The 14374-nt window shown below is 57.9% G+C and overlaps 7 protein-coding genes across 7 annotated transcripts; 2 read left to right on the top strand and 5 right to left on the bottom strand.

Annotated features, from left to right (window-relative positions):
- Positions 1–11: 11 nt before the first annotated feature.
- Positions 12–1982, top strand: ISF_07563 (hypothetical protein; the record flags this gene model as incomplete). Its single annotated transcript, XM_018851166.1, has 1 exon — positions 12–1982. The coding sequence occupies one exon, from the start codon at positions 12–14 to the stop codon at positions 1980–1982; it is 1971 nt and encodes a 656-aa protein (XP_018701762.1).
- A 953-nt stretch (positions 1983–2935) lies between these two features.
- Positions 2936–4994, top strand: ISF_07562 (Amidase; the record flags this gene model as incomplete). Its single annotated transcript, XM_018851165.1, has 2 exons — positions 2936–4409; positions 4468–4994. 2 exons carry the CDS (start codon positions 2936–2938, stop codon positions 4992–4994), a joined length of 2001 nt encoding a protein of 666 aa, XP_018701761.1.
- Positions 4995–5525: 531 nt separating this feature from the next.
- Positions 5526–6575, bottom strand: ISF_07561 (Quinoprotein amine dehydrogenase; the record flags this gene model as incomplete). Its single annotated transcript, XM_018851164.1, has 1 exon — positions 5526–6575. The coding sequence occupies one exon, from the start codon at positions 6573–6575 to the stop codon at positions 5526–5528; it is 1050 nt and encodes a 349-aa protein (XP_018701760.1).
- A 1234-nt stretch (positions 6576–7809) lies between these two features.
- On the bottom strand, positions 7810–8432 carry ISF_07560 (Appr-1-p processing; the record flags this gene model as incomplete). Its single annotated transcript, XM_018851163.1, has 2 exons — positions 7810–8046; positions 8136–8432. The coding sequence occupies 2 exons, from the start codon at positions 8430–8432 to the stop codon at positions 7810–7812; spliced, it is 534 nt and encodes a 177-aa protein (XP_018701759.1).
- Positions 8433–8889: 457 nt separating this feature from the next.
- ISF_07559 (oxidoreductase) lies at positions 8890–10067 on the bottom strand (the record flags this gene model as incomplete). The annotated part of the gene is made up of 2 exons (XM_018851162.1): positions 8890–9538; positions 9634–10067. The coding sequence occupies 2 exons, from the start codon at positions 10065–10067 to the stop codon at positions 8890–8892; spliced, it is 1083 nt and encodes a 360-aa protein (XP_018701758.1).
- An 896-nt stretch (positions 10068–10963) lies between these two features.
- On the bottom strand, positions 10964–11305 carry ISF_07558 (Hydrophobin 2; the record flags this gene model as incomplete). Its single annotated transcript, XM_018851161.1, has 2 exons — positions 10964–11073; positions 11152–11305. 2 exons carry the CDS (start codon positions 11303–11305, stop codon positions 10964–10966), a joined length of 264 nt encoding a protein of 87 aa, XP_018701757.1.
- Positions 11306–11957: 652 nt separating this feature from the next.
- Positions 11958–12478, bottom strand: ISF_07557 (hypothetical protein; the record flags this gene model as incomplete). Its single annotated transcript, XM_018851160.1, has 2 exons — positions 11958–12220; positions 12295–12478. 2 exons carry the CDS (start codon positions 12476–12478, stop codon positions 11958–11960), a joined length of 447 nt encoding a protein of 148 aa, XP_018701756.1.
- Between the last annotated feature and the right edge of the window lie 1896 nt (positions 12479–14374).

The following is a 14374-nucleotide window of genomic DNA, read 5'->3' as shown; positions in this document are numbered from 1 at the left end:
GCGCACCCGCCATGAGTGCGCCCCCTCCGCCTCCGCCGCATGGCGAAATGCCTCGGTCCGGTGGCCTTCCTCCGGGCAAATACGACATTTTTGTAATTCCCGAACACTCAGCCGGCTCTGGGTTTCTCTATCTGCCGTCTCTGCAACCGAGCATCAACAGCTTCGTTGCCGGTTTTGCGTCGGCCCTGATTCTCGTGGTTTTGTGTCAAAGCATGGCACCTGCTTTTCGCGCCTGGTGGGATAGCTTTGAGGGCCTTGGCAATATGGGCATCACCTTCCTCATTGTTGGAGTTGGTTTCGGCGCCTGGGCTCTCGGACGCACTCAAAACGACTCCGGTTCCTCGTCTAGGTCAAGATCAAAGCCTTCCAGCCCTCCGCCGCACAACTCTGGTCCAAGTGCTGGTCCTCCTCCGGGTGGTTACGCCTCGACGCCGCCACCCAACGGACCACCGCCTCAACCACCACCGCAACCACCACCTCAATCACCACCGCCTCAACCACCGCCTCAGCCAGGGCCTCCGCCACCTCCTCCTCCTCATTCTGGTACCGAGCGGCCCCAATCATCTTGGCAAAAGCCGCCACCACAAACAGGGAACAAGAGACCAGAGAACCCGAAGCCGTCGGCTAAAGGCTCGTGGGAAAAGGCGCGAGACGAAATGAGAAAGAAGGAAGAGGAAAGAAAAGCCAAGGAAGCTGAGCAAAAACGTCGTGAGGAACTTGCCAAGCGTCTCGCAGAACTGCGTGCAAAGGAGGCCAAAGAGCGAGTGGAGCGAGAAAAGGAGAAACAGCGGAAAGAAAAAGAGATTGCCGATAGGAAAGAAAAGGAAGTCAAAGCAGCGGAAGCAAAGGCTGCAGCGGCCAAGGTTGCCGAAGCAAAGGCTGCTGCCGAGAAAGCAAAGGCGGCAGCACCACCGCCTCCACCATCACAGGCCCCAACACAGACAACAACGCAAACGACATCGCCCACGGCCGCCCGTGCCGGAAGTAGTTATGCATTTTCTGGTGTTGGAGAGAAAATGAGCATGTGGCCGAACGGAAAACCTCCAGCGCCACCGAGCTCAACCACGGCAAAGGCACCGCCCGCCTCGCCCAAGAAGCCACCGCCAGCGCCGACAGCGAGGACCTATGTCAGTACTGACGAAGACGCATTCTCCTACCGGCCGTACGACAAGCCCAAGAGACCGCAAAGGAGAAACTCTGGGGGCTCTATGGCCTCGGATGGCTCCTGGGCACCGTCTCACACAACAGCTCGAACATCGCCTCCGCCTTCTATGCGTGGTCCATATACCACAAAAGACCCAGACAAGATTGTCATACAGGCTGTGTACCTGTTTATGAACCAATATGCCAAGACGCCTGCGAGCCAGCTCATCTCAGGCGTAGGCTCCGTCACCGACGGCCTCATCTTGCGCATCACCACTGAAGGCCTGTTCATTGACGATGACGTTCGCGGAGTACCACAACGCGAATGGGACGTCAAGGCATGGACCCTGAAGCTGGTCGAGGTATGGTGCCCCCCGCACTGTTTGAATTATGCGTCGTCTGCTCCGAGTCCCAACCCCAACAACAAGAGTGCGAATTTGCTTTACAAGATGGCAACAGGCCGTGCGCGCGCATCAGATAGGGATCCCAACAAGCCATTCGTCGGCGACGATGCGGATGTCTATCTGACTGACATGCTCAAGGCGTGCAAGGACTGTTGCCGTCTCGGTCTCTGCGAACAGAAATTTGGCAAAACTAACAACTCTGCGAATGGCCAGTCGGGCGAGTGGAAAGCCAGGGGGCTTCATCTGCTCCGTGCGACAGTTCGCGACCAGGACGGAAAGCGATATCTATTCGTCATCGACGAATCCGAGAATTGGAAAGTTGGCGCATCACTCCAGCGCCTGCGCCGCGGTGCTCAGGCAAGACAGCTGGGTGTGTGCAGCATGACGGCTTCGGAATCAAAGAACGTTTTGGAGACGCTAGGATGGCTTGACTAGTGGAGCGAATTGGAAACGCCGCAATGGCGTTGGTGATTGGAGTACTGGCAACGATTCGAATTCAAGGCGCAAGGATAGTCAAAGCAAGGGAACAAGCATTGTCAGATGTTCGGAGCAACGAGGGGGATTTCTTGGCTATTTGAACGGCGTTGGGAGAAAAACAAACATGGCTGTGGAGAGCTGTCAAGAGCATTGGAATGCATGGAGGGGCATATTACACTGGAGACAAAGCATTTGAAGCGATATGGGGATGGCATTGTTTGAAGCGACATTTTTCTCATTTATTGCACCTTGCAGCATTCCAGCGAAGAACTACATACCCACCGACCACCACAGTTTACAAGTGGTAGGTAGTCTGGTCATGAAACTCGGGCCCCCTCTGTCAGTCTAAGACGAAGAGACGTGTTGCGAGACACCATGTGGAGACTTGCATCTATATACCTTATATACCTTTAATACGAAGCTGAGGAAAGACAATGGCCAATGGTGAAATGCAAATGTCTCTCTTTTCCCAGCACGGGTTCTGCGGCCCCATCTCGGCACTTCCGCATTGCACAGCCAAGATAACCAAGCCAGATCATAGCAACAATTCCGAATACTCCATCTCGCCAAGGCGAATCTACCATCAAACGGGAATAGTCTTGCCTTAACACTAGTCAAGCTCCGGGCCGCACGGCCATTTAACCATAAAACTACCTTTGGAAGTGGAAGTGGCTCCATCTCGATCGGCATCACAACGACAGACAAGACCTGGAAAAGCATGTCCCACCCGTCAAGGTTATCCAATGAGGGAATTTGATCCCTTTGCCGAGACAGTTGTTAGTCTTTCGCGCCTTCTGCATGGGGGAGAATATTTGTAGTATAAATAGGTGGTGGGAGGGAGCCCGAGACGTACAGAGCCCAGACTTCTCCCAAGCCAATTCACGTATAGCTCTGCGAATAAAGTCAGCACTATGTTGAATCTCGCGAGAAACAGCCCTTGGGCTATCCTTGGCCTCTTTGGGTTGGCAGTTTCTGCCAGTGTGGTCTTCAACGGCGCCAGCGTCCAGGTGGACGACCGCTACTTCTTCATCGACCCGCACGTCGCCGGCGAGTTGCCGGTCCCGCCCCCGACGACGGCCGCGGCACTCGCCGGAGGCTTCGCGGGTGTGACAGTGGTGCAGAAGCAGCACCATGGTGACGGCGCCGGTGATGTGGCAAGCCTGGACACGCTGCTTCGGGGCTGGGCCGAGCTCGACGACGTCTTCCAGGCGTCGTTTCTCGAAGGCGGCGTTTACACCGTCGTCGACGTCTCCTCCGCGGAGATGTTGCCGACCTCCATGCAACTCCTCAACACCACCGCACAAGTCCACGCACTGCCCAACAACACCAGCGCCGCCTCCCTGCCCTCCGGGCCGTACTTCCTGGACGTGCGCACCGGGCAGGCGCACCGCGTGCTGCGGCTCTACGACGACTTCACCAACTCCTTCACGGGGTCGCTGCTGCAGAACCCCGACGGCAGCGTGCGCACGCTCTCCGCGCAGAGGCCCACGGCCGCCACGTTGACCATCGGCGTGCCCTCGCGCCTGTACTTCACCCGGTCCCCCGCGCGGCCCCTCGCCGGTGTGCGCCTCGGCGTCAAGGACTTGTTCTGCGTGCGCGGCGCCCGCCGCTCCAACGGCAACCGCGCCTGGTACCACCTATACTCCGCCGACGGCCCGTGCTCCGCGACGGCGCCGACGGTGCAGCGGCTGGTGGACGCCGGCGCGATCATCGTCGGGTACCAGGCGCTGGCGCAGTTCGCCAACGGGGACCTGTACGCGGCGGACGCGGTAGACATGCTCCTGCCGTTCAACCCGCGCGGCGACGGGTACTCGGTGCCGCAGGGCAGCTCGTCCGGCGCGGGCGCGGCGGTCGCGGCCTACCCGTGGCTGGACCTGGCGCTCGGCAGCGACACGGGCGGCAGCGTGCGCATGCCCGCGCAGGTCGCGGGGCTCTTCGGCAACAGGCCGACGACGGGGCTGGCGGGGTCGCTGGAGGGCGTGACGCCTCTGAGCCCGACGCTGGACACGCCGGGCCTGCTGGCACGCGACCCGGCGCTGTGGGACGAGGCGCAGCGGGTGCTCTACGGGAGCAACTACACGATGGCGGAGCCGCTGGTGGCGGAGGGTGCGGACTATCCGAAGACGATCTACGTGCTGGAGGGTGGGTGGCCGCGCGGGAAGCGTCCGGCGGTGGATGCCATGCTGGACGCGGTCGTCGCGGCCGCGGTGGAGGTGACGGGCGCCAAGGTAGAGACGCTGGACTTGGAGGCGCTGTGGAGGAGCACGAGGCCGGGCGAGGTCGGCGACGTGACGCTGGCGGCGTACCTCAACACCACGTACGCGACGCTCGTGGCGACCGAGCAGTGGGAGCTCGTCGGCAGGAAGTTCTTCGCCGACTACGCCCGTAGGTTCTCCTCGTGAACCGGACTTGTTGACCTGCCGCTGACGTTTTGATTTTGCAGAGAAGCACGACGGCCGGAAGCCGTACGTCAACCCTTCGGCCGATGGCCGCTGGTCGTGGGCCCAGACGCTGCCCACGTCCGCCTACCCGGCCGCCAAGCGGCAGCAGGAGACCTTTTCCACGTGGTTCCGGCAACACGTGCTCGCCGCCACCGGCGACGCGCGCTGCTCGTCCTCGCTGCTCCTGTACAGCGACTACTACGGGGTGCCGGAACTGCGGATGACGCTGCGGGCGTCCGGTCTTCCCATCGGCTTGCCGATCGGCCCGGGGACGGTGTACTATGCCCCGTTCTCGGGGACGCCGGACGTGGCGCTGCCGCTGGGCGAGGTCCGCTCGTCGAGCAACGTGACGGGCCGCGAGGAGCCGCTGCCCGTGTCGGCGGACGTGATGGCGGCGCGGGGCTGCGACGCGCTGCTGACGAGGTTGGCGGTGGAGCTGGCGAGGAAGGGCGCGGTCAAGGTGCCGAGGCCCGGAGGAAGCCTGGACGGCGCAGAGGTGCTGTTCCGCCGCGAGATGGGCCTGCTGTAAGTTCAGTGGTCGTCGATGGCTATGGTGTTGTCCTGCACGAAGCTAGCTTGAGAAGCACGGGTAAGGAGGATTGTGGTATGCACCGCTGCGTGTGTATTGTTTCATATGTATACAGTTTATAGTAAGGTATCAGTGAAGCTTGGTGTACTAAGCAGTTAATAAGGAAGCAGGAATATGCAAGGTTGAGCTGTGTGATGCCGTGGCTGTTGAAGTAGCCGTAGAAGCAGATAAAGCAAATGCAAACAAACGTTATCGCCAAATAAACTCCGTTTCTCAGAGCAAGCCAAAGAAGGCAAAAAAAGATCGCCTTCCAGACTGTCAAGACAGCAAGAATGCTAATTCTTTGTCGCCTGCCAGAACAAGAAAGCCGACCAAAAAAATGCTTCGCTCCCGTGCCATGCTTTTCGTATCCAATCTGAGCAAGTGAAGTCCCCAACTCCATAAAACTCCCCAAAGTCGTCCGATTAAATCCAATTACCCAAATCACTTTTCTTTTTCCAGCCTCAGCACTACATCACCAACCAGGCCGGGCTACGACTTGGTGACAATGTCCCAGACCTCGAGGTAGCCGTCCATGCGGCCGAGCAGCAGCACGCTCGCGTCCGCCGAGAAGGCCGCGGCCGTGACGAGCGCGCCGCCAGGCCGCTCCGCGAGGGTCGTGCCCGTCCGTGCGTCCATGATGTCGAAGCCGCCGCCCTCGGTCCAGCAGAGCATGTAGCGCGCGTCCGGAGAGAGCGTCAGCGGGACGCCCTCGGTGCGACGCACCGCCGCGAGCGCGTACGAGGCCACCTGCCCCGCGCGCGGCCTCCAGACGTGCACGGTGGCTCCCCAGACAGAGACGACGACAGGCCCAGTGCTGCCTTCGCGGGCCACGGCGAGCGCGCGGGGGTTACCCGCGCCGAGGCCCTCGATCTCGAGCCGCGCGACGGTGCGGCTCGTCGCGGGGTCCGTGAGGCGCAGCGTGCCGTCGCGCGCGGCCGTCACGAGCTGTGGCTGCGCGTCGTGCGTAAACGCCGCAAAGGCGACGCTGTCGATGTGCGAGACGACGCGGCCGCGCAGCTGGCCGGAGCGGGCGTCCCAGACGCCGATGCGGTGGCGACGCGGCTCCGCGGCGGCGACGAGGCGCCCGTCGGGGCTCCAGGCGACGGGCTCCCCGCAGGCGCCCTTGATCTCGAGGAGCGACTTGCCGGTGGCGACGTCGCGGACGAGGAGCGACGTGGAGTGGCTGTAGTCGACGCCGGGGCCGAGCTGCACGGTCCAGTCGCGGAGGGTGGCCACGCGCGTCGTGGTGGTGGTGCCGGTGCCGGGCCCGGGCGCAAAGGCGGCGTGGCTCCCGGGAACCTTGGACAGGCCGCGCTGTGAGTCGAGCTCAAACATGTCGAGCCACACCTGGTCCATCTGGCCGCCGTTGAAGGTGGCGTAGGCGACGGGGCGGCGCGCGTCCGAGGACAGCCCGACACTGTGAATCTCACTCCGCGCGGCGAGCTTGCGGTACCGTAGGCGCAGGTCCAAGTGCCCTGCCGGCAGCGCCGCGGCCGAGTATGGGGGAGCTTCTGCATTTGACCTGTGATGTGTTAGCATTGTAAGCAGTGTTAGAGACTGACGGCACTTACATGACTGCTGGGGCGGGGCGGAATCTGATGAGGCTGTTATATCACGCACGCCGGCTGAGTTGGTTCGTGTAAGTCGTGCAAAGAATAGTGAGAGCAATGAGGGCTTTGTTGAGGGCGTTTCGTTGTATAATTTCTTGACTTTCCATTTCATAGATATCAGCGAAGCGGGCGAAACCGAGTATTTATAAGTCTCCGTGAATGAGGTGTAGTCATTCACGATGGGCCGCCTGGTGCAGTCAGAGACGCCGCCTGGCGCGGATCCAGGGCTCTTCACTGGCCCTCGGCGGGGACCGAACAAGTAAAATCGGAAAATACAACCAGAGAAAAAAAACGATAATCTAATATTGGTGACTCGAGGTAGTCTGGAGAATGACAGGGGCTACCAACCAGCCGACCCTGATGGTGACCCTGCCTCGACTGCTTTGTCACCTGCCGAGTGGCTTGTCCTCTTTCTCGCAAAAGCCAGGCCGTTATCGCTTAGCAATCGCAAATGTCGCGACTGGAGGGAGAAGAGACACCAGCAAAGGCATTGTGGCTTGAAACCGAGAGCTAACCAAGCCCGTTCACAGGATAGGCTCAGTTAGCGGGGGCCTCCTCTCGATGCTGTGAGACGGGCTGGATGGACTCGATGTGACTGCGCTTGCCGTTCCGAGAACGGTGAGTAAGGAATTGCAACAAGGTTGTGGTCAACCCTGGTGGTGTCAACGTTCGCCTGTCCAATCCGCGTGTCGAATTGAGACGCCAACCCCTCTTTTGCCCGCCTAGTCGGCCAGGACGTTTTGGGCTCGCCGAAGGTTGACTCATGGGGATATTTCCTTGGCCGCTTCCATTTCCGTGTTAGTCAAATGGTTCGAGGCAATAAACGTCTGCAAGCTTGAGATGAAAGCACGAATGACCTTGCCTGCTCCAATGTATTCGATTCTTAATAACTCTGAATTGTTTCGTGTCTTTCATGTCGCTTCTCTTGAACAAGGCAACTCGTAGTACCAGTAGGGCTGAATGAATGGCTTTACCCTCTAAAAATATCTTGGCAAGTGCAAGAGATCCACCGAGCTGAACTGGAAGCGAAAACGAGTACCTGCTGAATATAAGCTGGACTGGAAATACTGCTGTGTAATCCATCGAAGCACGTCATAGCCAGAGCTAATGATCAGGTCGTCTTATTAATCCCCAAACTGTCATCGCCAAAACCTCATACCACATCACCCGCTCCCCTGCGTTGGCGGAAGCACCACCGTCCACGTCGCCTTGGCGCCCGCAAACTCCTCTTCGATTGCCGCGAGGGTCCTCTGCCACGGCACGCGAAACGCGCCCGAGTTGAACATGGGCGAGTAGATGGCCGCCGGTTGCCTCCTTGGCCCTTCTGCTACTGCCGCCTCTGTCGTCGTCGACATCTTCTCATCCACCACGCGCCGATACGCCGCCAGGCTCGCCCGCGTCTGCCGCAGGATGGTGTCCGCCGCGTCCCGTCCCGGCTTCCCGTCCGGCGGTTTGCCGCTCCGTAACCGTAGGACGTGAAGAGACACACGATGTGCACGCGGGGTGCGCCGCGGGCCACGTCGCCGGGCTGCGGCGGGATCACCAGACACTGTCCGGCCAGGCTGCGCGGCGGCCACCGGCTGACCTCGCCACCGGCGCGCCGCCTGGCGGCGTGGCAAAAGGCCTTGTAAACACGACAGGCGTCCGGAAAGATCTTGGCCAGCTCGGCGGCGATGCCGGAGCCCCATGTTGCGAGGCAGTTGGTTGCGTGGACGAGGTGGCTGTCGGGGGGCAGCTCGCGCAGCGAGAGACGTGCGGTTTGGACCGTGAAGTCGGTGGCGGACATTGTACGTCTTCTGTGTGTAGGGGAGGAATAGAATAATATTTCAGAGCAACCTCTTGATCTGTAGCAATTTGATTTCATGACGTTGGTCTTGGTATCAAATTGTTATCTGTGCCTGTCGTTGTAGCTGTTTAAATGCGTTTGCCGATTTGCTAGGTTCACCGTCGACGGTGTTTGACTCACGCTGGCAGGGCTGACAGGGGACCATCAGTCAACACTCACGAGGCTGAATTTTTTTAACCAACTAGGTTGTATCAAAGGTTGCATTTTATCTACTAGTTTCGTTAGATTTTTCGGAAACTGCTATCTTGGCAGTTTGATTCGTTTGAATCTCTAGTTGCATGTCGAGTGGCAACAGAACAACACCATCAAGGTGGCCCCGCCAACTTAGCTATGTCCATACAAAATCCCCAACTCCCCTCAGCCACCATTTCATCTCTCTTCATCTTTCACATCCTTCCTATGCACCAAACTGCTTCTCATAATCCACCATGCATGAGCGATAGCGCGCCCTGTTCGTCTGCAGCTTGTCAAACGCCTCTTGCAGGCCCTCCTTGGAGAGAGGGATGGTCTCGACCCACGACGGCAGCTTCTTGCCCGCGACGAGCGCCAGCATCTCCAGCATCTCGGCGCGGCTGCCGAGGTGCGACGTGCCGATGGAGCAGCCGTTTGTGATGAAGTCCTGGTTGCGCACCGCGAAGCCCTCGCCGCCCGGCAGCCCGACCGAGTTCCAGCGGCCGTGCACGTCGAGCAGGCTGAGGTACTGGCCGAGGTCGAAGCCGTCCGACGACGACGCCGTGTTGACGATGAGGTCGAACGTCATGGCGTGCGGCTCGGACCAGCCAGCCTCCGAGGTGGCCAGGAACCCGTCGGCGCCCATGGCCCGCGCGTCCGCCTCCTTGGCCCGCGTCCGCGAGATGGCCCAGACCTCAGCGCCCAGCGCCTTGGCCAGGATGATGCCGTAGTGCCCGAGGCCGCCCACGCCCACGATTCCGACCTTCTTGCCCAGACCGGCGCCGAATCGTTTCAACGGCGAGAAGACGGTGATGCCCGCGCACAGCAGCGGTGCGGCCTGCGCGCTGTCGAGCCCATCGGGGATAGGATACACCCTGGTTGCTTCTGTTAGTGGTCCTATAGGGGGGAGGGGTTCCAAAAATGGGACGGAGGGGAGGGAAGGGGCTCCGAGCCATCTCAATTCACTCACCAATACTCGTGGATGCGGACGTGCGATGAGTACCCGCCCTGGGTGACGTGATCCGTCCCCGGATACACCGCGCCGTAGGCGTCGACCTGCTCGCGGCAGTACGTCTCGTTGCCGTTGCGGCACTGACGACACTTGAGGCACGAGTAGACCTGGGCGCCGACACCGACGCGCTGACCAACCTGAGCGAGCGTCACGCCTTGGCCGACCCGAATGACGCGCCCGACGACCTCGTGCCCAACGGCCAGCGGATACGGGCACGCACCCCATTCGCCGGCGATCTTGTGCAGGTCGCTCGCGCACACGCCGCAGCACTCGACCTGAATGTCCACGTCGGCATCGCCAAACGGCCGCGGCGCCCACGACTGCTTCCGGAAGTCGCTCCACGCCTCGGCGCTGGGCGCCTGGAAGCCAGTGAATTGCTCGGGGTACGACATGGCGGCTGTTGATGTAGGGGACTTGTCTCTGCTCAAGGTCTCTGGGGATTCAACGAGTACAGATTGGAAAGGAGTTGGATGTAAGAGTAAAGGCGGGGGGAAGAACAGCCAAGAGAGCAAGATGCCAAAAGCTCAAACTCTCGAACAACCCCTCCTCATACAATTCGCCCCGATGCGCCGCCGACATCAGCCAAATTGCCGAATCAGGCCAAGTCAACCGTCCCCGTAGTGCCGTCAACCGTCTAGTGTGGTTGGCCGGCTCCGTGGGGGAGCAGCCGCCCCGCGACATTTATTCCACCAACCAGCGTAGAGGTCCGAGATAGCAGCCCGGGGACCGGGGCCGGACCGGAGCATGTAAGCCGTGCAGCTTCCATCGCGTTTTGGAGATTTGTCTTTCTTCATACTATAACTAAATAATTTCTAGTAGTAAAGGTGTCTCTCATCCGTCACAGAAAAGCCAAGAGGGTAAAGTTCTAGCCCCCAATACTTAGCAGGCTGAGCCCTCATCTCCAAGACGGTATATCTACGACAAGCGGCTTGTACAGAAAAAGCAGCAAGGATAGCATAACTGTATAAGCAACCAGAATGAACTTTACAGTTTTTATCATTAATTGATTGATACTATACACTCATTAGGCTATGACCTATCTAGTCCTGCTGTGTTTTGTTAGCGGGGGGGGGTGGTTGAGTACCAGTAGAAAACCTCCCGCTTCCGTGTCGGGGCCGGTATGATGCCATGGCAGTGTCTATTCGAGAGCAATACATTCCCCCAGGGCAGTTTTTATCACTACATAGCCCTCTAAAGAAATTCGATGCCGAGACACATGTCTCGGGTAACGACACTCTACCATCTCTTCTCCCCTCCATGGACGGTCTAGTGAACAGAGAGCTCAGGTTCAGACGTCTTTGCACAAGAAAGATCCGGTTGTAATTGTGCAGCATCGTGGCAGGGCACCGGCGGCGCCACCGGCCTTTCTGAAGCCTTCAAGGCCGTTGGCAGACGAGGCTACGTTTCTGCGCGCCAGTGGATCGTCCCGGCGTACTTAATCTTCGAAAGGGGGCCTGACGAGTCGAGGAAACATACGAGGGTTGCAATTGAGGACGTCGGCGCTGCAGCACATAGGTATGCTGTAGAGAAGGGCGCTGCAGATGCCATCGCGAGCTGCCAGCTTGGCGGAGAGGGTAGCGGGAATGGCAGCGGCAGTGCCAACGAATAGGGCAACGATTGAAAATTGCATGTTGGAAGTAGGTTTCCTCTGAATAAAATGCTTGAGAAAGTTGGTGCGTGTGAAAGCAAGCGTACTAAAATCATGGGCTTATTGGGTCTCGTGATTCCAAGGTAGATGGATGGAAACGAGCGGGCGATTATATACTACGAGACTCAATACCAATTCTCTGTCCCCCATTTCGTCAACAATTCTTGCTTGCTCTCTTGTGCTCGTCATTTAGTTTCAGTGTTGACTGTGATGAGGCCATCTCAATTGGCCCGGTACACTGCACTGTTTCAAAAGAATGAGGGGGCAACACAGGAAGTTCACCACTCGGGATATTATTTTGCAATTCCACTCATCATCAATGATGCAATATTCAGCTTGTTTGCAAGCGATAGGGTGAGCTGCGTTCATGCTGTCTCACAGCATCTCAAACCGCTGCCAGCTTGACAGCAAGTCACTTGCTTGCATGGCTTGACATTGAAGCATCAATGAGACAGATTCCGGTTTAATCGCCGAATTTATACAGGTATTGAGTAATTGCAATGTCTTGATCGATTAAGTCCTGCGAAAAATCACGGCATGCCTTTCTGCTGCGTCCTTTTGATGTCTCTCCCACACATGCCTTTAAACTCCCCCTCCCTCAGCTGGACGAGTTGTCGTACTCAGCCCCTCAACCTCATTGGCGTTTCTTGGCCGGCACCTTGGCTCCCATGCCCACGCCGGCCAAGAAGCACACCCGCAGCATCGCGCCGACGTAAATCCACCCCACGTTCCCCCACGCGGCCGCGTTCCACGCCGCGACGTCGTAGTAGATGCGCGGCCCGAGGGCGCGCAGCGCGTGCAGGCGTGCCAAGTCGCCGAGCAGCGCCGCGCCGAGGACGGCGCGCCGAGGACGGCGCGCCAGACGCGCAAGTCGCGGGTGCTGCGCAGGATGACGGCCTGGTAGGCGCCGAGGAGAAGGAGAAGCGCGGCGAGCTGGGAGAGGGCAACCGAGGTGCCGAGCGGCGACGAACCGGTGGCGTAGATGGTCGCGGCGGCGGAGGGCGCGTCAAGGAGGGTCAGGTAGCGCGCCGGTCGCGCGTGGCAGAAGTAGGCGCCAGCGAGGGCGGACGCGGGCTCGAGGAAGAGGAAGAAGAAGCGATAGAGCAGGGGCAGGGCAAGGCCGATCTGCTGGGGCGGTGGCGTTGAGGGGGCCATGTTGCTGGCTATGAGGTGGATTATGGGTGGATGCGAGTCTGATGATACTAGTGATGATATGATGCGAGCGTCAATGGGTGTAGTAAGAGTTCGCTGTTTGCGTGGATGGATGAATGAGGCATGCACAATGCAAATTTTAGCTGGTGGACGTTGTTGGTGTAGGGTAAGCAAGTGTTTAGATGCGAAATTTAGACGTAGCACATCATGATTTTGGATTTATAATTTTCATGGGTTTTATCGTGCAGGATAATGATTAATCTGATGGTAGGTATTCTATCAGATGAGCTGTTCACTGGAAACATTGAAGAGGATATGGAAACACTGATGTTGACGATGAGCATGTGGTGATGTGTTAGGTGTCCAAGTGCATGCGCATGGCTACGAGTTGTTGAGGTACGAATTGCCCATTGCAAGAATGTATGACAACACTGGAAACCAAGTTCCCATCATTTTTATTACGCTGACCAGCCAAAAGTGCATTTTAGTTGCGTCGTGCATCTTTATGCTTTGCAGGTAAGTATCTGTAGGTAGACTGTAGGGAGTCTGTTGGTTGGTCGGCGCCCACTGGCTGCATGGGTGACATCGGTCTCGCCGTCGGTTGAAACTTTAGGCTAACAAGATCGAGGCTACCGAACATTAGTACTAACTTAGGTACCGAGAAGTAGGCCTCCGGTCAGGGCGAAAGAGAGTTCGTCGTATGTGTAGAGAGATGACCATGATTCTATTTTGTTTTTTTCATGAATTTCCCACAGGCTTTGCAGACATAGACCTATTGGGTTGCTGAAAAGCGCCACCCTGCGATGCGGCGACGCCACGGCACCACCCACCATCTATGAATGTGTACCGTGACAGCGCTCTTCTACATCTCTCAGCGGTCCAGGGTGCAGGTGGCATATTCTGGGGTAAAAAGGCACCGAGTATTTCTACCCCACCACAGACCTTAGCGGGAAAGTCATGGACACATGGAAAAAAGGTAAAAATCCCATTGAATCGTAAAATATCGCACAATTCTACATCCAAGACTGAGCTAGAAAAAAAAAAGAGTTCCCGCCACTTGACGATGATGAGTGGTTGCAGACACTAGAAAACATAGGACCCCACTCAGGGTCGGCTTCATGCGGAGAGAAGCTTGCAACAATGATTCAATGACGCTGATTGGGCAAAACGTGGCAAATAAGTCATCCCTTGAAAGCGCAGTTAGAGAGGCCCTGACGCCTAAAAAAACCCTTGATTTCTTCTGACCGCCCCTAAACCTTACGCAGTCTATGCTGAACCCACTGACAGCCCACTGAAAAGTTATCCACTAGCCTTGCAACTTGATTGGCAGCCATTTATTATTAGATTAACCAATTCTCAGTGACACTTCTTCGGCCGCCAACCCACGCATTGTTATTGTCATCGCTTCCTTTTTTTTTTTAACCACGTCCCTCTCTCACTCTTCTTTCTCTCGTCTTCTTCCACCCCTACAGCGTTTCTTCCGCTATTCCCTTTCCTTCTCGTCTCTGACTTAGAACCACGGACACCAGCCTGTCTCTCTCCTTGCTGCTTCGTTGTTGCTTCTCTCGACCCCCGTCCCGTTTGTCCTCCCTGCAGAACGCCCGTAACACAACCTCCCACAAGCCTCCACCGATTCATTTACTTCCCTCTGCAGTCAACAGCCCAGAACCCATCCAACTGCTTTGACGCGAATAATCTGAAGCCGTATTTCGAGTGCTACATTGCCTTTACGACCGTGCCCGCTCTCCGTCAACAGCCTCGATACTTCACTTGCCGAGCGCACGGCTCCCTCCCTCGACGCCTACCTTGCCGTCGATCGCCCCTGGTGTTTCCCTCTGACCTCCCCCAGTCGTCGATTGGAAAAACAATTTCGACGCCCTACTCTGATTCAGCACAAAA

This window comes from Cordyceps fumosorosea, assembly GCF_001636725.1.
Source record: "Cordyceps fumosorosea ARSEF 2679 chromosome Unknown scaffold_22, whole genome shotgun sequence".
NCBI classification, from domain to species: Eukaryota; Fungi; Ascomycota; class Sordariomycetes; order Hypocreales; family Cordycipitaceae; genus Cordyceps; species Cordyceps fumosorosea.
Note: the sequence above shows the minus strand (reverse complement) of the source record. Positions and strands in the feature narration are given on the sequence as shown.